The sequence below is a fragment of the Phyllobates terribilis genome, unplaced genomic scaffold (assembly GCF_046119375.1).
Source record: "Phyllobates terribilis strain yellow unplaced genomic scaffold, ASM4611937v1 Scaffold_14__1_contigs__length_39327217, whole genome shotgun sequence".
Taxonomy (NCBI): domain Eukaryota; kingdom Metazoa; phylum Chordata; class Amphibia; order Anura; family Dendrobatidae; genus Phyllobates; species Phyllobates terribilis.
In genome coordinates, this window is record NW_027362774.1 from 19,571,738 (window position 1) to 19,593,911 (window position 22,174).

Consider the following 22,174-nt stretch of genomic DNA (forward strand, 5'->3'; position numbering starts at 1 on the left):
CATACATTACATTACTGATCCTGAGTTACATCGTGTATTATACCCCAGAGCTGCACTCACTATTCTGCTGGTGCAGTCACTGTGTACATACATTACATTACTGATCCTGAGTTACATCCTGTATTATACTCCAGAGCTGCACTCACTATTCTGCTGGTGCAGTCACTGTGTACATACATTACATTACTGATCCTGAGTTACATCATGTATTATACCCCAGAGCTGCACTCACTATTCTGCTGGTGCAGTCACTGTGTACATACATTACATTACTGATCCTGAGTTACATCCTGTATTATACTCCAGAGCTGCACTCACTATTCTGCTGGTGCAGTCACTGTGTACATATTACATTACTTATCCTGAGTTACATCCTGTATTATACTCCAGAGCTGCACTCACTATTCTGCTGGTGCAGTCACTGTGTACATACATTACTGATCCTGAGTTACATCCTGTATTATACTCCAGAGCTGCGCTCACTATTCTGCTGGTGCAGTCACTGTGTACATACATTACATTACTGATCCTGAGTTACATCCTGTATTATACTCCAGAGCTGCACTCGCTATTCTGCTGGAGAAGTCACTGTGTACATACATTACATTACTGATCCTGAGTTACCTCCTGTATTATACTGCAGAGCTGCACTCACTATTCTGCTGGTGCAGTCACTGTGTACATACATTACATTACTGATCCTGAGTTACCTCCTGTATTATACTCCAGAGCTGCACTCACTATTCTGCTGGTGCAGTTACTGTGTACATACATTACATTACTGATCCTGAGTTACATCCTGTATTATACTCCAGAGCTGCACTCACTATTCTGCTGGTGCAGTCACTGTGTACATACATTACATTACTGATCCTGAGTTACATCCTGTATTATACTCCAGAGCTGCACTTACTATTCTGCTGGTGCAGTCACAGTGTACATACATTACATTACTGATCCTGAGTTACATCCTGTATTATACTCCAGAGCTGCACTCACTATTCTGCTGGTGCAGTCACTGTGTACATACATTACATTACTGATCCTGAGTTACATCCTGTATTATACTCCAGAGCTGCACTCACTATTCTGCTGGTGCAGTCACTGTGTACATACATTACATTACTGATCCTGAGTTACATCCTGTATTATACTCCAGAGCTGCACTCACTATTCTGCTGGTGGAGTCACTGTGTACATACATTACATTACTGATCCTGAGTTACCTCCTGTTTTATACCCCAGAGCTGCACTCACTATTCTGCTGGTGCAGTCACTGTGTACATACATTACATTACTGATCCTGAGTTACATCGTGTATTATACCCCAGAGCTGCACTCACTATTCTGCTGGTGCAGTCACTGTGTACATACATTACATTACTGATCCTGAGTTACATCCTGTATTATACTCCAGAGCTGCACTCACTATTCTGCTGGTGCAGTCACTGTGTACATACATTACATTACTGATCCTGAGTTACATCGTGTATTATACCCCAGAGCTGCACTCACTATTCTGCTGGTGCAGTCACTGTGTACATACATTACATTACTGATCCTGAGTTACATCCTGTATTATACTCCAGAGCTGCACTCACTATTCTGCTGGTGCAGTCACTGTGTACATATTACATTACTTATCCTGAGTTACGTCCTGTATTATACTCCAGAGCTGCACTCACTATTCTGCTGGTGCAGTCACTGTGTACATACATTACATTACTGATCCTGAGTTACCTCCTGTATTATACTCCAGAGCTGCACTCACTATTCTGCTGGTGCAGTCACTGTGTACATACATTACATTACTGATCCTGAGTTACATCCTGTATTATACTCCAGAGCTGCACTCGCTATTCTGCTGGAGAAGTCACTGTGTACATACATTACATTACTGATCCTGAGTTACCTCCTGTATTATACTGCAGAGCTGCACTCACTATTCTGCTGGTGCAGTCACTGTGTACATACATTACATTACTGATCCTGAGTTACCTCCTGTATTATACTCCAGAGCTGCACTCACTATTCTGCTGGTGCAGTTACTGTGTACATACATTACATTACTGATCCTGAGTTACCTCCTGTACTATACTCCAGAGCTGCACTCACTATTCTGCTGGTGCAGTCACTGTGTACATACATTACATTACTGATCCTGAGTTACATCCTGTATTATACTCCAGAGCTGCACTCACTATTCTGCTGGTGCAGTCACTGTGTACATACATTACATTACTGATCCTGAGTTACATCCTGTATTATACTCCAGAGCTGCACTCACTATTCTGCTGGTGCAGTCACAGTGTACATACATTACATTACTGATCCTGAGTTACATCCTGTATTATACTCCAGAGCTGCACTCACTATTCTGCTGGTGCAGTCACTGTGTACATACATTACATTACTGATCCTGAGTTACATCCTGTATTATACTCCAGAGCTGCACTCACTATTCTGCTGGTGCAGTCACTGTGTACATACATTACATTACTGATCCTGAGTTACATCCTGTATTATACTCCAGAGCTGCACTCACTATTCTGCTGGTGGAGTCACTGTGTACATACATTACATTACTGATCCTGAGTTACCTCCTGTTTTATACCCCAGAGCTGCACTCACTATTCTGCTGGTGCAGTCACTGTGTGCATACATAACATTACTGATCCTGAGTTACATCCTGTATTATACTCCAGAGCTGCACTCACTATTCTGCTGGTGCAGTCACTGTGTACATACATTACATTACTGATCCTGAGTTACCTCCTGTATTATACTCCAGAGCGGAGCTGCACTCACTATTCTGCTGGTGCAGTCACTGTGTACATACATTACATTACTGATCCGGAGTTACATCCTGTATTATACTCCAGAGCTGCACTCACTATTCTGATGGTGGAGTCACTGTGTACATACATTACATCCTGTATTATACTCCAGAGCTGCACTCACTATTCTGCTGGTGCAGTCACTGTGTACATACATTACATTACTGATCCTGAGTTACCTCCTGTATTATACTCCAGAGCTGCACTCACTATTCTGTTGGTGCAGTCACTGTGTACATACATTACATTACTGATCCTGAGTTACATCGTGTATTATACTCCAGAGCTGCACTCACTATTCTGTTGGTGCAGTCACTGTGTACATACATTACATTACTGATCCTGAGTTACCTCCTGTATTATACTCCAGAGCTGCACTCACTATTCTGCTGGTGCAGTCACTCTGTACATACATTACATTACTGATCCTGAGTTACATCGTGTATTATACCCCAGAGCTGCACTCACTATTCTGCTGGTGCAGTCACTGTGTACATACATTACATTACTGATCCTGAGTTACCTCCTGTATTATACCCCAGAGCTGCACTCACTATTCTGCTGGTGCAGTCACTGTGTACATACATTACATTACTGATCCTGAGTTACCTCCTGTATTATACCCCAGAGCTGCACTCACTATTCTGCTGGTGCAGTCACTCTGTACATACATTACATTACTGATCCTGAGTTACATCCTGTATTATACTCCAGAGCTGCACTCACTATTCTGCTGGTGCAGTCACTGTGTACATACATTACTGATCCGGAGCAGCGCTCTCTCTGCACACAAGATTACCTTTCCCCCGGCTCCTGGTGTGAGGGTCAGAGTCACTTTCTGGCTGATGCCAGCTGCGGCGCCTCTGTGAAGTCCTTGGTGCACGTGTCTCTTTCATAACTGCCGTTCTCCTAAGTCCCCGTGAATAATTACTGGGGATTAGTGCTGGATCTCGGGGGACGGCGCGTTTCGCTGCCAGCTCTGTGGCAGTTTTGACTGATCCTTCTATGGATATTACATCTGTATAATCCGCAGGCTAGAAATACTCTGTGCTGCGGCTGCTGGTGTTGATGTCCCCATTTTGATCATCGCCCCATATAACTGCGCCCAGATACATTGGGGGTCGTCATTGTGTATCTCTTACACCGTCTCACGTTCGGGCTTCATTCACTTGCAGCCAGCAGAGATCTTTATGGTAGAAGACATTTCCGATCTCTCGGTTGGCTGCTGGTCCTCGCGTTGTCTTGTGCCCTTCGTCTGCCGTACGTTGAGTCTTTTCCTCCAGTCACCTCCAGAGCTGCATTCATACTTCTACCTCCCGGAGAGCTGTGCAGAGGACTTGGTGATGGTGACTGCCGCTTTGGATGTGAATAGAGACGCCTCTCCATCGCTTGTTACTGATCTTCTGTTTTCTCTCCGCAGAATACGGCGTCCATGAGAATTTACGGAAACTGGAAGTCACCGGCGTCTCCTGCCAAGAAGTTTACGTGAAACGTGAGTGACCGCCCGCTGTGCAAACACGTAGGAAGGGCGACATCCTGCACACACCCGCTGAGCCCTCCGGTGACCCCGCAGGCAACAATCATTGATCTCTTCCTACCCCAGAGTTTTATAAGACTGGGGAGGGCTGGGAATAAAGAATGGGGACTGTGGGATTTCTTTTCGGATGGACTGCCCCTTTAAAGCCTTAGTGATACATTGTAGCAAGTTTCACAGTTTTTCAGTATTTGTGTCAGCGACTTCATGCAGTCCTCCTCCTCTTTCCTCCTGTAGTGAGGGACGCGCTCCGTGCCCGGGGTGTGTAGACTTTGACCTCTCGCCCCCTAACCTGCTGTGTCTTACTGTGTCAGGTATTAATCCGAGGGTGAAATCCGGGCGTTTTATGAGAATCCTCCCCGACTATGAGCACATGAACTACCAGGATGTGTATACCCGCCGTAGGTATCTGCATGGAGGTGCGATGTCTGTGTGACCCCTTCTCTGCCCCCACCAGCCGCTTCACGTCTGCAGTGTGGTGTGACCCCCAGCGACTAAGGCTGCCCCACCGCACATGGGCTGCATGCCGGGGGCTTCTCGGAGGGTCCTGCCATGATGCATGACAACCTGACCTCTAGGGGTCCTCCACCGCTCCCACCATCAGAATCTGGGACTTCCACAGTGCAGAGTAGAGTCCATGGCAGGCGACATCGAGGTGGAGGGCCCCTTTAGCTTATCTCGGGGACAGTCTGCTGTTTGCTTTTTTGCCTTTATATATCACGGTAACTTCTGAAACTTTATAATAGATTTTGATTCTTCACAACCTCTGCTTGCTGTCAGCTGTATTGTCCAGACCGGATATAATTGTAACAGACCTTCAGCTGTGAGCAGGACGAGGGCCAGAGGGATATTGCATGGTGGGAACACAATTTAAATTTTCTTTTTATTACTGACAGAAAGCAGAGATCTTTAGTGTTCACATCTGGTTTCTGGATCCCCACCAGACCCTTGTGCAGCCCCCTCACTCTCAGGCCCGGTGGAGGTATCTGTGTTAGGACCCCGCGACTCGTGAAGCGATCTGCTGTCACTCTATATGTAGGACTGCCCCTTTAATAAAGTTTCCTTCGTATTTCCTGGATTCTAGAGATAAATTGTAACAATCGCATTGTTCGCTGTCAGAGCCGACAATCAGTCTGCGATAGATGGGGGCCGGATATCGTCACCCCCCGTCACCTCTCTGCCTGTCTGTATATACCACCGTCCACACACTGTATCCAGCCGGTGATTGGCCCACGCGAGGCGCTGAATGCCTCCTTATATTAGGGATCAGCTCTGACAGGAGCAGATTATTATATCTCCGCTCTTATTATCCATCGGACGTCGCACTGGAGCTTTAAGTTTCTGCATTGCGGTAATTTGTGTCACTCGGCGGAAAAGCTTTATAGCATCATCCATTTTTTATTATTTGGAGACGATGACATCAGAGACCTGGACGTGATAATGTACGGACGGCGGCTCGAGATAAAGGGACAGCAACAAAAGTCTCTGGTATAAGCCGCGTATAACCTCCAGACATTACACCATATGTGACTGATATCAGCCTCTCTTATAACGCTCCAGTACTGATATAACCTCCAGACATTACACCATATGTGACTGATATCAGCCTCTTATAACGCTCCAGTACTGATATAACCTCCGAACATTACACCATATGTGACTGATATCAGCCTCTCTTATAATGCTCCAATACTGATATAACCTCCAGACATTACATCATATGTGACTGATATCAGCCTCTTATAACGCTCCAGTACTGATATAACCTCCGAACATTACACCATATGTGACTGATATCAGCCTCTTACAACGCTCCAGTACTGACATAACCTCCAGACATTACACCATATGTGACTGATATCAGCCTCTTATAACGCTCCAGTACTGATATAACCTCCTGACATTACACCATATGTGACTGATATCAGCCCCTCTTATAATGCTCCAGTACTGATATAACCTCCAGACATTACACCATATGTGACTGATATCAACCCCTCTTATAATGCTCCAGTACTGATATAACCTCCAGACATTACACCATATGTGACTGATATCAACCCCTCTTATAATGCTCCAGTACTGATATAACCTCCAGACATTACACCATATGTGTCTGATATCAGCCCCTCTTATAACGCTCCAGTACTGATATAATCTCCAGACATTACACCATATGTGACTGATATCAGCTCCTCTTATAACGCTCCAGTACTGATATAACCTCCTGACATTACACCATATGTGACTGATATCAGCCCCTTATAATGCTCCAGTACTGATATAACCTCCAGACATTACACCATATGTGACTGATATCAACCCCTCTTATAATGCTCCAGTACTGATATAACCTCCAGACATTACACCATATGTGACTGATATCAGCCTCTTACAACGCTCCAGTACTGACATAACCTCCAGACATTACACCATATGTGACTGATATCAGCCTCTTATAACGCTCCAGTACTGATATAACCTCCAGACATTACACCATATGTGACTGATATCAGCCCCTCTTATAATGCTCCAGTACTGATATAACCTCCAGACATTACACCATATGTGACTGATATCAGCCTCTTATAACGCTCCAGTACTGATATAACCTCCAGACATTACACCATATGTGATTGATATCAGCTCCTCTTATAACGCTCCAGTAGTGATATAACCTCCAGACATTACACCATATGTGATTGATAATAGCTCCTCTTATAACGCTCCAGTAGTGATATAACCTCCAGACATTATATCATATGTGACTGATATCAGCCCCTCTTATAACTCTCCAGTACTGATATAACCTCCAGACATTACGTCATATGTGACTGATATCAGCCTCTTATAACGCTCCAGTACTGATATAACCTCCAGACATTACACCATATGTGACTGATATCAGCCCCTCTTATAACGCTCCAGTACTGATATAACCTCCAGACATTACACCATATGTGACTGATATCAGCCTCTTATAACGCTCCAGTACTGATATAACCTCCAGACATTACACCATATGTGACTGATATCAGCCCCTCTTATAACGCTCCAATACTGATATAACCTCCAGACATTACACCATATGTGACTGATATCAGCCCCTCTTATAACGCTCCTGTACTGATATAACCTCCAGACATTACACCATATGTGACTGATATCAGCCCCTCTTATAACGCTCCAGTACTGATATAACCTCCAGATAGTACACCATATGTGACTGATATCAGCCTCTTATAACGCTCCAGTACTGATATAACCTCCAGACATTACATCATATGTGACTGATATCAGCCCCTCTTATAGTTCTCCAGTACTGATATAACCTCCAGATATTACACCATATGTGACTGATATCAGCCTCTTATAACGCTCCAGTACTGATATAACCTCCAGACATTACATCATATGTGACTGATATCAGCCCCTCTTATAACGCTCCAGTACTGATATAACCTCCAGACATTACACCATATGTGACTGATATCAGCTCCTCTTATAACGCTCCAGTACTGATATAACCTCCAGACATTACACCATATGTGACTGATATCAGCCTCTTATAACGCTCCAGTACTGATATAACCTCCAGACATTACATCATATGTGACTGATATCAGCCTCTTATAACGCTCCAGTACTGATATAACCTCCAGACATTACATCATATGTGACTGATATCAGCCCCTCTTATAGTTCTCCAGTACTGATATAACCTCCAGATATTACACCATATGTGACTGATATCAGCCTCTTATAACGCTCCAGTACTGATATAACCTCCAGACATTACATCATATGTGACTGATATCAGCCCCTCTTATAACGCTCCAGTACTGATATAACCTCCAGACATTACATCATATGTGACTGATATCAGCCCCTCTTATAACGCTCCAATACTGATATAACCTCCAGACATTACACCATATGTGACTGATATCAGCCCCTCTTATAACGCTCCAGTACTGATATAACCTCCAGATATTACACCATATGTGACTGATATCAGCCTCTTATAACGCTCCAGTACTGATATAACCTCCAGACATTACATCATATGTGACTGATATCAGCCCCTCTTATAGTTCTCCAGTACTGATATAACCTCCAGATATTACACCATATGTGACTGATATCAGCCTCTTATAACGCTCCAGTACTGATATAACCTCCAGACATTACATCATATGTGACTGATATCAGCCCCTCTTATAACGCTCCAGTACTGATATAACCTCCAGACATTACACCATATGTGACTGATATCAGCTCCTCTTATAACGCTCCAGTACTGATATAACCTCCAGACATTACACCATATGTGACTGATATCAGCTCCTCTTATAACGCTCCAGTACTGATATAACCTCCAGACATTACACCATATGTGACTGATATCAGCCTCTTATAACGCTCCAGTACTGATATAACCTCCAGACATTACATCATATGTGACTGATATCAGCCTCTTATAACGCTCCAGTACTGATATAACCTCCAGACATTACATCATATGTGACTGATATCAGCCTCTTATAACGCTCCAGTACTGATATAACCTCCAGACATTACATCATATGTGACTGATATCAGCCTCTCTTATAACGCTCCAGTACTGACATAACCTCCAGACATTACACCATATGTGACTGATATCAGCCTCTTATAACGCTCCAGTACTGATATAACCCCCAGACATTACACCATATGTGACTGATATCAGCCTCTTATAACGCTCCAGTACTGATATAACCTCCAGACATTACATCATATGTGACTGATATCAGCCTCTTATAACGCTCCAGTACTGATATAACCTCCAGACATTACACCATATGTGACTGATATCAGCCTCTTATAACGCTCCAGTACTGATATAACCTCCAGACATTACACCATATGTGACTGATATCAGCCTCTTATAACGCTCCAGTACTGATATAACCTCCAGACATTACACCATATGTGACTGATATCAGCTCCTCTTATAACGCTCCAGTACTGATATAACCCCCAGACATTACACCATGTGACTGATATCAGCCCCTCTTATAACGCTCCAGTACTGATATAACCTCCAGACATTACATCATATGTGACTGATATCAGCCTCTTATAACGCTCCAGTACTGATATAACCTCCAGACATTACATCATATGTGACTGATATCAGCCCCTCTTATAACGCTCCAGTACTGACATAACCTCTAGACATTACACCATATGTGACTGATATCAGCCTCTTATAACGCTCCAGTACTGATATAACCTCCAGACATTACACCATATGTGACTGATATCAGCCCCTCTTATAACGCTCCAGTACTGACATAACCTCCAGACATTACACCATATGTGACTGATATCAGCCTCTTATAACGCTCCAGTACTGATATAACCTCCAGACATTACACCATATGTGACTGATATCAGCCCCTCTTATAATGCTCCAGTACTGATATAACCTCCAGACATTACACCATATGTGACTGATATCAGCCTCTTATAACGCTCCAGTACTGATATAACCTCCAGATATTACATCATATGTGACTGATATCAGCTCCTCTTATAACGCTCCAGTACTGATATAACCTCCAGACATTACATCATATGTGACTGATATCAGCCCCTCTTATAACGCTCCAGTACTGACATAACCTTCAGACATTACACCATATGTGACTGATATCAGCCTCTTATAACGCTCCAGTACTGATATAACCTCCAGACATTACACCATATGTGACTGATATCAGCCTCTTATAACGCTCCAGTACTGATATAACCTCCAGACATTACACCATATGTGACTGATATCAGCTCCTCTTATAACGCTCCAGTACTGATATAACCCCCAGACATTACACCATGTGACTGATATCAGCCCCTCTTATAACGCTCCAGTACTGATATAACCTCCAGACATTACATCATATGTGACTGATATCAGCCTCTTATAACGCTCCAGTACTGATATAACCTCCAGACATTACACCATATGTGACTGATATCAGCCCCTCTTATAACGCTCCAGTACTGATATAACCTCCAGACATTACACCATATGTGACTGATATCAGCCTCTTATAACGCTCCAGTACTGATATAACCTCCAGACATTACACCATATGTGACTGATATCAGCCCCTCTTATAACGCTCCAATACTGATATAACCTCCAGACATTACACCATATGTGACTGATATCAGCCCCTCTTATAACGCTCCTGTACTGATATAACCTCCAGACATTACACCATATGTGACTGATATCAGCCTCTTATAACGCTCCAGTACTGATATAACCTCCAGACATTACACCATATGTGACTGATATCAGCCCCTCTTATAACGCTCCAGTACTGATATAACCTCCAGATATTACACCATATGTGACTGATATCAGCCTCTTATAACGCTCCAGTACTGATATAACCTCCAGACATTACATCATATGTGACTGATATCAGCCCCTCTTATAGTTCTCCAGTACTGATATAACCTCCAGATATTACACCATATGTGACTGATATCAGCCTCTTATAACGCTCCAGTACTGATATAACCTCCAGACATTACATCATATGTGACTGATATCAGCCCCTCTTATAACGCTCCAGTACTGATATAACCTCCAGACATTACACCATATGTGACTGATATCAGCTCCTCTTATAACGCTCCAGTACTGATATAACCTCCAGACATTACACCATATGTGACTGATATCAGCCTCTTATAACGCTCCAGTACTGATATAACCTCCAGACATTACACCATATGTGACTGATATCAGCCTCTTATAACGCTCCAGTACTGATATAACCTCCAGACATTACATCATATGTGACTGATATCAGCCTCTTATAACGCTCCAGTACTGATATAACCTCCAGACATTACACCATATGTGACTGATATCAGCCTCTTATAACGCTCCAGTACTGATATAACCTCCAGACATTACACCATATGTGACTGATATCAGCCTCTTATAACGCTCCAGTACTGATATAACCTCCAGACATTACACCATATGTGACTGATATCAGCTCCTCTTATAACGCTCCAGTACTGATATAACCCCCAGACATTACACCATGTGACTGATATCAGCCCCTCTTATAACGCTCCAGTACTGATATAACCTCCAGACATTACATCATATGTGACTGATATCAGCCTCTTATAACGCTCCAGTACTGATATAACCTCCAGACATTACATCATATGTGACTGATATCAGCCCCTCTTATAACGCTCCAGTACTGACATAACCTCTAGACATTACACCATATGTGACTGATATCAGCCTCTTATAACGCTCCAGTACTGATATAACCTCCAGACATTACACCATATGTGACTGATATCAGCCCCTCTTATAACGCTCCAGTACTGACATAACCTCCAGACATTACACCATATGTGACTGATATCAGCCTCTTATAACGCTCCAGTACTGATATACCCTCCAGACATTACATCATATGTGACTGATATCAGCCCCTCTTATAACGCTCCAGTACTGATATAACCTCCAGACATTACACCATATGTGACTGATACCAGCCCCTCTTATAATGCTCCAGTACTGATATAACCTCCAGACATTACACCATATGTGACTGATATCAGCCTCTTATAACGCTCCAGTACTGATATAACCTCCAGACATTACACCATATGTGACTGATATCAGTCTCTTATAACGCTCCAGTACTGATATAACCTGCAGACATTACAGCATATGTGACTGATATCAGCTCCTCTTATAACGCTCCAGTACTGATATAACCTCCAGACATTACACCATATGTAACTGGTATCAACCTCTTATAACGCTCCAGTACTGATATAACCTCCAGACATTACACCATATGTGACTGATATCAGTCTCTTATAACGCTCCAGTACTGATATAACCTGCAGACATTACAGCATATGTGACTGATATCAGCCCCTCTTATAATGCTTCAATACTGATATAACCCCCAGACATTACACCATATGTGACTGATATCAGCCTCTTATAACGCTCCAGTACTGATATAACCTCCAGACATTACATCAGGTGATTGGAGCGTAATATCTTTGCTGAAGTAATTTAACCCCTTGATTGTTGGAGAACACTTCTCGTACTTTCTGTCCTTTTCAGGATTTTCGTTATTACAATTGTTAAGGCGGCTTTATTGTTTTTTTTCCTCTAGGGGGCGCTGCTGTTCAGCAGAGCTGTTATTGTAGTGTCATGTTTTGTGCAGCGATTTGTTATCGCCATCAGGGGGCAGCACTTGCTTCACTAAACCGTGAGCTTCGGCCTCCCCTGATCTTTAATAGTTTTTCACATTATTTCTGTTTTTTCTCGTTATTTTGTGGCCTGGGGTCGATGTCCTCACTAATTCTTCCTCTGCTTCCTGTCTCCCCTTTTAGTGCTGCACCAGTACCGGGACATCCTGGGTCTCTGGCAGCCCGACCTCGGCCCGTACGGAGGACTACTTAATGTGGTGGTGAGTCCTGGTCTCTGCTCATCTTCACGTCTTCTCCTCTAGTCACATCCAGAGCTGCATTCACACTTCTGCTGCCTTCTAGTTACCAGAGAGCTGAGATAACGTTAACCCCTTCATTGGTGGGTTGGAATGAACAGCTTTACCCGTTCTGGATCCAGAAGCATTTTGAATGCAGCTCTGGATGTGAGTGGAGAAATAATATAAGAACTCCGATTACTGGCTATATGTACCCCCCATAGCGCGGATCGGCTACTCATGAGGCATCACTTCCTGCCGCTAGATGTTTGTATTATCCTCCAGTCACATCCAGAGCTGCAGTCAGAACTCCAGCTCTAGAAGTGTTTCAGCTTCGGGGACATGTGGTCCGCGGCCTCGGACTGCAGGAAAACGGGACGCTGAGGGTTCACAGGGATCCATGAATGGGTGCTGCTCTGGTTGTGACTGGAGGAGGATTTGATGGCTGCCTGTGGCCCCCCCAGAGAGCGGCCCCCCGAGTCCCGTCCACATGTGGCGTCTCTTCTGCAGGTAGACGGCTTCTTCATCATCGGCTGGATGTATCTCCCCCCTCACGATCCGCACGTCGACGAGGCCATGAGGCTGAAGCCCGTGTTCCGGATCCACCTGATGGAGAAGAAGGCGGCCACAGTGGAGTGCATGTACGGGCCCAAGGGGCCCCACAGCGGGCAGATCCAGGTGAGGCGGCCATGACGCTGCAGACACACACCTCCCCTTTATTTGTGGGGACGTCGGACCCCCCAGGTCGTACAGAGCTCCCACTTCTCACAGCTGAGGGTGTGTGACAATTACGTCCAGCAGACACATCAGACTCTCCTCCATGGTGATGTTACAATGTGTCAGTCTGCTTATATCACAAGACCGGATACAACTGTAACAAACCCTCAGCTGCGCTAAGCATTAGGTCAGGACGGGATTTCCGCCTTTGTTTCCATTCGCTGACGGCAAGCGGAGATTGTGACCGCGGTGAGGAAATGAATCACAAGATCTGAGACGCTTCAAGGATTTCAGTCCCTGGATATAGGAATGAAGAAAGCTTCTATTGACTGACAGCCGCCGAGAGAAAAGGCCGGCAATAGATACAATGTGTGAGAAAGATACGGAACTTCTCATGAGTCCAGAAGAGCAAGGGGCTGCAACGCCGAGTCATCCCGCGGCCCCCCACACATCAGTTCATGCTCAGGATGGATGGGGGGTCCCAGAGTTTGGATTCCCCCTGATCATACAGCGATGCCATACCCCTTTAAGGCTTACAGACATCACTTTAACGTTGCGCTGATTTGTGTCGTCCTCACAGCTGGACAAGAAAGACGAATTCTGCACCAAATGTCTGCAGACGGACTACCACCGAATGTCCGGAGGGCGGCAGGAGGTAGGAGCCGTGTCCGGTGGTCTGCGGTGCCCCCGTCACTGCCCTGGTTTGTAACGAAGGACCCTCTGTTCTGAGTGCAGGAATTCCGGACGTGGCTGCGAGACGACCTGGGCCGGACGCTGGACGACATCTTTCACGAGCACATGCAGGAGCTGATCCTCATGAAGTTCATCTACATCTGCCAGTATGAGTAAGTGCGGGACGGGGAGCAGCCGGGGGGCACGACCTCCTACAGACCCGGGATGGGGGGGTTGACAGCCACGCAGACCCCTGGGAGGACACGACACCTACAGACCTGGGGGAGGGTGGGGTGGGAGACGGCCACGCAGACCTCTGGGAGGGCAGGACCCCTACAGACCTGGGGGTGGGTGGGGTGGGAGACGGCCACGCAGACCCCGGGGAGGGCACGACCCCTACAGACCCGGGGGAGGGTGGAAGTCAGCCACGCAGACCCCACGCAGACATCCGATGCAGACGCGGGGGGAGACAGCCACACAGCCCCTACAGACCCGGGGGAGGGAGGGGTGGGAGACGGCCACGCAGGCCCCGGGGAGGGCACGACCCCTACAGACCTGGGGAGGGTGGGGTGGGAGACGGCCACGCAGACCCCGGGGAGGGCACGACCTCTACAGACCCGGGGGAGGGTGGAAGTCAGCCACGCAGACCCCACGCAGACATCCGATGCAGACGCGGGGGGAGACAGCCACACAGCCCCTACAGACCCGGGGGAGGGAGGGGTGGGAGACGGCCACGCAGGCCCCGGGGAGGGCACGACCCCTACAGACCTGGGGAGGGTGGGGTGGGAGACTGCCACGCAGACCCCGGGGAGGGCACGGCCAACGCAGACTCCAGGGAGGGCACGACCTCTACAGACCCGGGGGAGGGTGGAAGTCGGCCACGCAGACCCCGGGGAGGGCACAGCCCCTACAGATCCCGCATTGTGCATCCAATGCAGACGCTGGGGGGAGACAGCCACACAGACCCGGGGGAGGGAGGGGTGGGAGACAGCCACACAGCCCCTACAGACACAGGGGGAGGGTGGGGTGGGAGACGGCCACGCAGACCCCGGGGAGGGCACGGCCAACGCAGACCCCAGGGAGGGCACGACCCCTACAGACCTGGGGGAGGGTTGGGTGGAAGACGGCCACGCAGACCCCAGGGAGGGCTTGGCCCCTACAGACCTGGTTGACGGCCACTCAGACCCCAGGGAGGGCACGACCCCTACAGACCCGGGGGAGGGTGGAAGTCGGCCACGCAGACCTTGGGAGATGCAGACCCCGGGGAGGGCACAGCCCCTATAGATCCCGCATTGTGCATCCAATGCAGACGCTGGGGGGGGACAGCCACACAGCCCCTACAGACCCGGGGGAGGGTGGGGTGGGAGACTGCCACACAGACCCCGGGGAGGGCATGGCCAACGCCGACCCCGGGGAGGGCACGACCCCTACAGACCTGGGGGAGGGTGGGGTGGGAGACGGCCACGCAGACCCCGGGGAGGGCACGGCCAACGCAGATCCCAGGGAGGGCACAACTCCTACAGACCCGGGGGAGGGTGGAAGTCGGCCACGCAGACCCTGGGAGACGCAAACCCCCGGGGAGGGCACGACCCCTAGAGACCCGTGGGAGGTGGGGTGGGAGACGGCCACGCAGACCCCAGGGAGGGCACGACCCCTACAGACCCGGGGGAGGGTGGAAGTCGGCCACGCAGACCCTGGGAGACGCAAACCCCCGGGGAGGGCACGACCCCTAGAGACCCGTGGGAGGTGGGGTGGGAGACGGCCACGCAGACCCCAGGGAGGGCACGACCCCTACAGACCCGGGGGAGGGTGGAAGTCGGCCACGCAGACCCTGGGAGACGCAAACCCCCGGGGAGGGCACAGCCCCTATAGATCCCGCATTGTGCATCCAATGCAGACGCTGCGGGGGGACAGCCACACAGCCCCTACAGACCCGGGGGAGGGTGGGGTGGGAGACTGCCACACAGACCCCGGGGAGGGCATGGCCAACGCCGACCCCGGGGAGGGCACGACCCCTACAGACCTGGGGGAGGGTGGGGTGGGAGACGGCCACGCAGACCCCGGGGAGGGCACGGCCAACGCAGATCCCAGGGAGGGCACAACTCCTACAGACCCGGGGGAGGGTGGAAGTCGGCCACGCAGACCCTGGGAGACGCAAACCCCCGGGGAGGGCACGACCCTTAGAGACCCGTGGGAGGTGGGGTGGGAGACGGCCACGCAGACCCCAGGGAGGGCACGACCCCTACAGACCCGGGGGAGGGTGGAAGTCGGCCACGCAGACCCTGGGAGACGCAAACCCCCGGGGAGGGCACGACCGATAGAGACCCGTGGGAGGTGGGGTGGGAGACGGCCACGCAGACCCCAGGGAGGGCACGACCCCTACAGACCCGGGGGAGGGTGGAAGTCGGCCACGCAGACCCTGGGAGACGCAAACCCCCGGGGAGGGCACAGCCCCTATAGATCCCGCATTGTGCATCCAATGCAGACGCTGCGGGGGGACAGCCACACAGCCCCTACAGACCCGGGGGAGGGTGGGGTGGGAGACTGCCACACAGACCCCGGGGAGGGCATGGCCAACGCCGACCCCGGGGAGGGCACGACCCCTACAGACCTGGGGGAGGGTGGGGTGGGAGACGGCCACGCAGACCCCGGGGAGGGCACGGCCAACGCAGATCCCAGGGAGGGCACAACTCCTACAGACCCGGGGGAGGGTGGAAGTCGGCCACGCAGACCCTGGGAGACGCAAACCCCCGGGGAGGGCACGACCCCTAGAGACCCGTGGGAGGTGGGGTGGGAGACGGCCACGCAGACCCCAGGGAGGGCACGACCCCTACAGACCCGGGGGAGGGTGGAAGTCGGCCACGCAGACCCTGGGAGACGCTGACCCCGGGGAGGGCACAGCCCCTACAGATCCCGCATTGTGCATTCGATGCAGATGCTGGGGGGAGACAGCCACACAGCCCCTACAGACCCGGGGGAGGGCACGGCCACTGCAGACCCTGAGAGGAGACGGCCACACAGCCCCTGCAGACCCCGGGGAGGGCACAGCCCCTACAGATCCCGCATTGTGCATTCGATGCAGATGCTGGGGGGAGACAGCCACACAGCCCATGCAGACCCCGGGGAGGGCACGGCCACTGCAGACCCTGAGAGGAGACGGCCACACAGCCCCTGCAGACCCCGGGGAGGGCACGTCCGCCGCATTTACCCCGGGGATCAGATACCACCACACGTATGTACATCATGTAAGAGCTATATCTTGTCTGCAGCAACTGCCTTACCTACCGGCGCATCTACCACCCCCCGAGCCGCCCCGACGACCTGCTGAGGCCCGGCTTCTTTAAGGGCACGTATGGGAGCCACGGCCTGGAGATCGTCATGCTCAGCTTCCACGGGACCCTCGCCAAAGCCACAAAAATCACAGTGAGTGTTTACGGGGAGTTGTGAATACAGCTTTGGATGTGACTAGAGTAGAAGGGGATATCATTGGGTGTCTTTCTGGGCTCCGTGATAGGGTCGTCTCTTTAGGGGGCTCCCTGGAGTATTATGGGGGAGGAGGGGGCCGGACTTTGTGTCATTTCTCGCCTCTTGGTTGTAGGGAGACCCCAATGTCCCCGCCGGACAGCCCACGCTTGAAGTCGACCTGACGCGGCCGGTGCGGCTCCCGGTCCTGGAGCATTTACGGAATATTGAGGAATTGTCGCGGCTCATCATGGACATCCACGAGCAAATCAACAGAGCGCAGCGTCTGGCGGGCAGCGAAGAGGAGGCAGCGGCAGCGGGGGGCGTCCGGGGAGAGGAGCCGATGCAAGAACAGTCACCTCCCCTGAAACCGAAGGACAGACACGTGGACATGCAAGGTGACGTGCAGCCCCCCGAGCAGCAGGCCTTCGCTCTGCCAGAGGAGGTGTTAGCGAGGAATGAAGATTACCCCCGAAGCTGCAAGATGTGGTAAGGAGGGTGCGGGGGCGTCAGGGGTCCAAGCAGGGTCCACCGGTGGGACGCCATGTGCATGGTGCTATATATGAGCGATTTCCTACAGTGGCTTGTGAAAGTATTCACCCCCCTTGGTATTTTTCATGTTTTGCTGTCTCACAACTTGTAATTCCAGTTTTTTGAGGGTTTGCATCAGTCCATGTAGAAAACCTGCCGACAACTGTGAATATTTGTTTGTTTTTTTTATTGTGAAGGAAACAACAAATAGGACAAAATAACTTTAAAGTTTACTGTGCATAACTATTCACCCCCCTAAAGTCAGTACGTTGTGGAGCCTCCTTTTGCGGCAATTACAGCTGCAGTCGCTTTGGATAAGTCTTTGATCTTTCCACATCTTGTCACTGGGATTTTTGCCCGATCCTCAAGGCAAAACTGCTCCAGCTCCTTCATGTTAGATGTTTCCTCTGGTGGACAGCGATCTTCACGTCTGACCACAGATTCTCCATTGGATTAAGGTCTGGGCTGTGACTCGGCTGCTCCAGAACATTTACACGTTTCCCCTTGAACCACTCCAGTGTTGCTTTAACAGTATGCTTTGGGTCAGTGTCTTGTAGGAAGGTGAATCTCCGTCTCAGTCTCAAATCACTGACAGAATGAAACAGGTTTTGCTAAAGAATATCTCAGTATTTCGCACCATCCATCTTCCCCAAGATTTGGACCATTTTCCTTGTACCTTCTGCCGAAAAACATCCTCACAGCTTTATGCTGCCACCAACATGTTTCACTGTGGGGATGGTGTTCTTGGGGTGATGAGCTTTGCTGGTTTGGCGCCAGACATAATGTTTACCTTGGTGGCCAAAAAGTTAAATTTTGGTCTCCTCTGACCACAGCACCTTCCTCCAAACATTTGGGGAATCTCCCACATGTCTTTTGGCAAACTCAAAATGAGCCTTACAATTGTGTGTCAGTAAAGGTTTTTTTCTGAACACTCTTCCATAAAGGCCACCTCTATGGAGTGTACGGCTTATTGTGGTCATATGGACAGATACTCCAGTCTCTGCTTGGGAACTCTGCAGCTCCTTCAGGGTAACCTTTGGTCTATGTGCTGCCTCTCTGATTAATTCCCTCCTTCCCGAGCTGAGAGTTTTGATGGGCGCTCTCTCTTGGTAGGTTTGTTGTGGTACCATGTTCTTTCCATTTGATGATAATGGATTTGATGGTGCTCCGGGGATCATCAGAGATTGGGAGATTTTTTTTTTTTTTTATAACCCAACCCAGACTTGTACTTCTCTAACTTTGTCCTTGACTTGTTTGGAGATGTCCTTGGCCTTCGTGGCGTTGTTTGGAGATCTCCTTGGCCTTCGTGGCGTTGTTTGGAGATCTCCTTGGCCTTCGTGGCGTTGTTTGGAGATCTCCTTGGCCTTCGTGGTGGTGTTTGGAGATCTCCTTGGCCTTCGTGGTGGTGTTTGGAGATCTCCTTGGCCTTCGTGGTGGTGTTTGGAGATCTCCTTGGCCTTCGTGGTGGTGTTTGGAGATCTCCTTGGCCTTCGTGGTGGTGTTTGGAGATCTCCTTGGCCTTCGTGGTGGTGTTTGGAGATCTCCTTGGCCTTCGTGGTGGTGTTTGGAGATCTCCTTGGCCTTCGTGGTGGTGTTTGGAGATCTCCTTGGCCTTCGTGGTGGTGTTTGGAGATCTCCTTGGCGGTGTTTGGACATCTGCTTGGCCTTCGTGGTGGTGTTTGGACATCTGCTTGGCCTTCGTGGTGGTGTTTGGACATCTGCTTGGCCTTCGTGGTGGTGTTTGGACATCTGCTTGGCCTTCGTGGTGGTGTTTGGACATCTGCTTGGCCTTCGTGGTGGTGTTTGGACATCTCCTTGGCCTTCGTGTTGGTGTTCGGACATCTCCTTGGTGGTGTTTAGTTAGTGGTGCCTCGTGTTAATGGTGTTGCAGCCTCTGTGGCCTTTTAAAAAAGGCAAAGTGTATATAGTGACAGACATGTGACACTTAGATGCACACAGGGGGACGTCCTGTCACTAAGCATGGGACTTATGAAGGGAATTGCTTGCACCAGAAATTTTTGGGGTCTTCATAGCAAAAGGGGTGAATACATTTGCACATGCCAATTTTTAGTTATTTGATTTATGCCTATATTTCACCACCAAGTAGACTATTTAGTGCTGATGCATCACACACAAATCGGATTGCAGAAATATTTACACACTGGTTGTAATGTAACAAAATAGGTAAAAAGCCAAAGGGGGGTGAATACTTTCGTTAGACACGGTATGGCACCATGCTCAGCGTCTCTGCTTGCTGTCATGGAATTGAAAGATGCAGAGGCTGAAATCCTCTACAGACCTAATCATTAAAGCAGCAGCGCATGGAACTCCGGACTGATACATTGTAACAAACTAGCATAAAGAGTTCTGTCCAGTGGGTGGACTGTACAGACCTGATACAATTGTAACAATCCCTCAGACAAGTTTATTAGAAAGTTGCAGCCCTTTATCTATACAGTGATGTGTTGTCACTTGTGTGCGCACCCCCGGAGCTGCAGCATCCTGCCCGTGCCGTCGAGCGGTCAAGCGCTCTGCCCGTGCCGTCGAGCGGTCAAGCGCTCTGCCCGTGCCGTCGAGTGGTCAAGCGCTCTGCCCGCACACGGTCTGGGAACGGCGCATACTATCTCTTCCTCTCCGGAGGAGGTATCGGTGGACGAGGGGATATAAGTATACATGACCCTGCGGGTGAGACCTGCCCGTGAGGTCAGGTGTTATACTCTACAGCTGCTGCTGCGTCACAGTGTATCAGATCTTGAAAGAAGATGTTTAGGAATTATCTTAAAATATATATATTTTTTTTTTTCAGTTTCTTTGGGACCGGCCTGATCGCCGGCCATGGGTTCAGCAGCCCAGAGCGGACCCCTGGCCTCTTCATCCTCTTTGACGACGATCGCTTTGGGTTTATCTGGCTGGAGCTGCGCTCGTTCAGTTTGTACAGTCGAATGAAGGACAGATTTCAGAACTCGCAGCCGCCATCACTAGAAGCCTTCGACGAAATGCTGAAAGCTATGCAACTATGGACAACCTAGAGGGGCCGCGGCCGCCCTCCCGGATCACCACCCCGGGGACCAGGCCCGGCCCGCGCATGTACGCAGTAACCCCTCGTGTGTCGGGGGCTCTGCAGCACATTGCAAAGTTACGATAAGACACCTGTGAATTAGGAAGTGAAGCTTTTAAGAAGGAAACTAGAAGCAAACCTTGTGTAATGTATATAATCCGCCTAACCTATGTAATAATATATAAATATGGGGGGACCGGGCCGTATCTGGGGGACTGTCAGGGCAGAGTAACCAGCCCTTATTTTTCTACACCTGTCTATAGCAGGAAAATGCAAATCTGCTTCCAAAACCTGGAGGAAAATCCATGTGGACCGGACTGGAGAACATCCGTGTATTCGTGTCCCGTACACCCTGCGTTAGGGCTGCTGCTTGTCATAACACTTTTCGACACAAGATGGCACTGCAGCTATAACCACAATCTGCAGCTTCCTGCGCTCCCGTCACATTTCTGCCGCCGCCGCCGCGAATGACGCCAGCGAAAACCGCGGGGCTGAAAATAGAGATTAATGTGTTCACCATGACGGAGCGAAAATAAAACACTTAAAATCTGCTGCTCTGCCGAAGCTTTATATTCAGGGGAGCGGCCTCGTCCACGCAGCTTTCCTGCATATATGTGGCAGATTATCAGGATTTCTGGATTACTAGATGCCAGAACAAAGGAATTTCACCGTATAGGGCCGTGACCGAAGGAGCTTGCAATCTAATGGGTGGTATCAGCACCACGGCGCTGAGGAGCGGGGATTTTGCTCGGCTGACGCTTCCATGTGTCTTAGTTCACTTTTTTTTTCCTCGTTATGTTTTTAGTGTCGTTACAACTGATTAAACGAG

General features: G+C 49.2%; 1 protein-coding gene across 2 annotated transcripts in view; it reads left to right on the forward strand.

The window, feature by feature from the left end:
- Positions 1-21,895, forward strand: part of FBXO31 (F-box protein 31) — a 31,542-nt gene extending 9,647 nt beyond the window's left edge. The window contains exons 2-10 of one of the 2 annotated variants that reach the window (XM_073659727.1): positions 4,258-4,329; positions 4,686-4,772; positions 12,814-12,890; positions 13,416-13,583; positions 14,203-14,277; positions 14,358-14,467; positions 17,564-17,717; positions 17,893-18,245; positions 21,094-21,895. In XM_073659727.1, coding sequence (XP_073515828.1) covers positions 4,258-4,329; positions 4,686-4,772; positions 12,814-12,890; positions 13,416-13,583; positions 14,203-14,277; positions 14,358-14,467; positions 17,564-17,717; positions 17,893-18,245; positions 21,094-21,316 — 1,319 coding nt within the window. In that variant the 3' untranslated portion in view covers positions 21,317-21,895. The remainder of the gene's footprint in view (positions 1-4,257; positions 4,330-4,685; positions 4,773-12,813; positions 12,891-13,415; positions 13,584-14,202; positions 14,278-14,357; positions 14,468-17,563; positions 17,718-17,892; positions 18,246-21,093) is intronic. The other variant, XM_073659728.1, reaches the window with a different exon arrangement.
- The last annotated feature ends 279 nt before the right edge of the window (positions 21,896-22,174 follow it).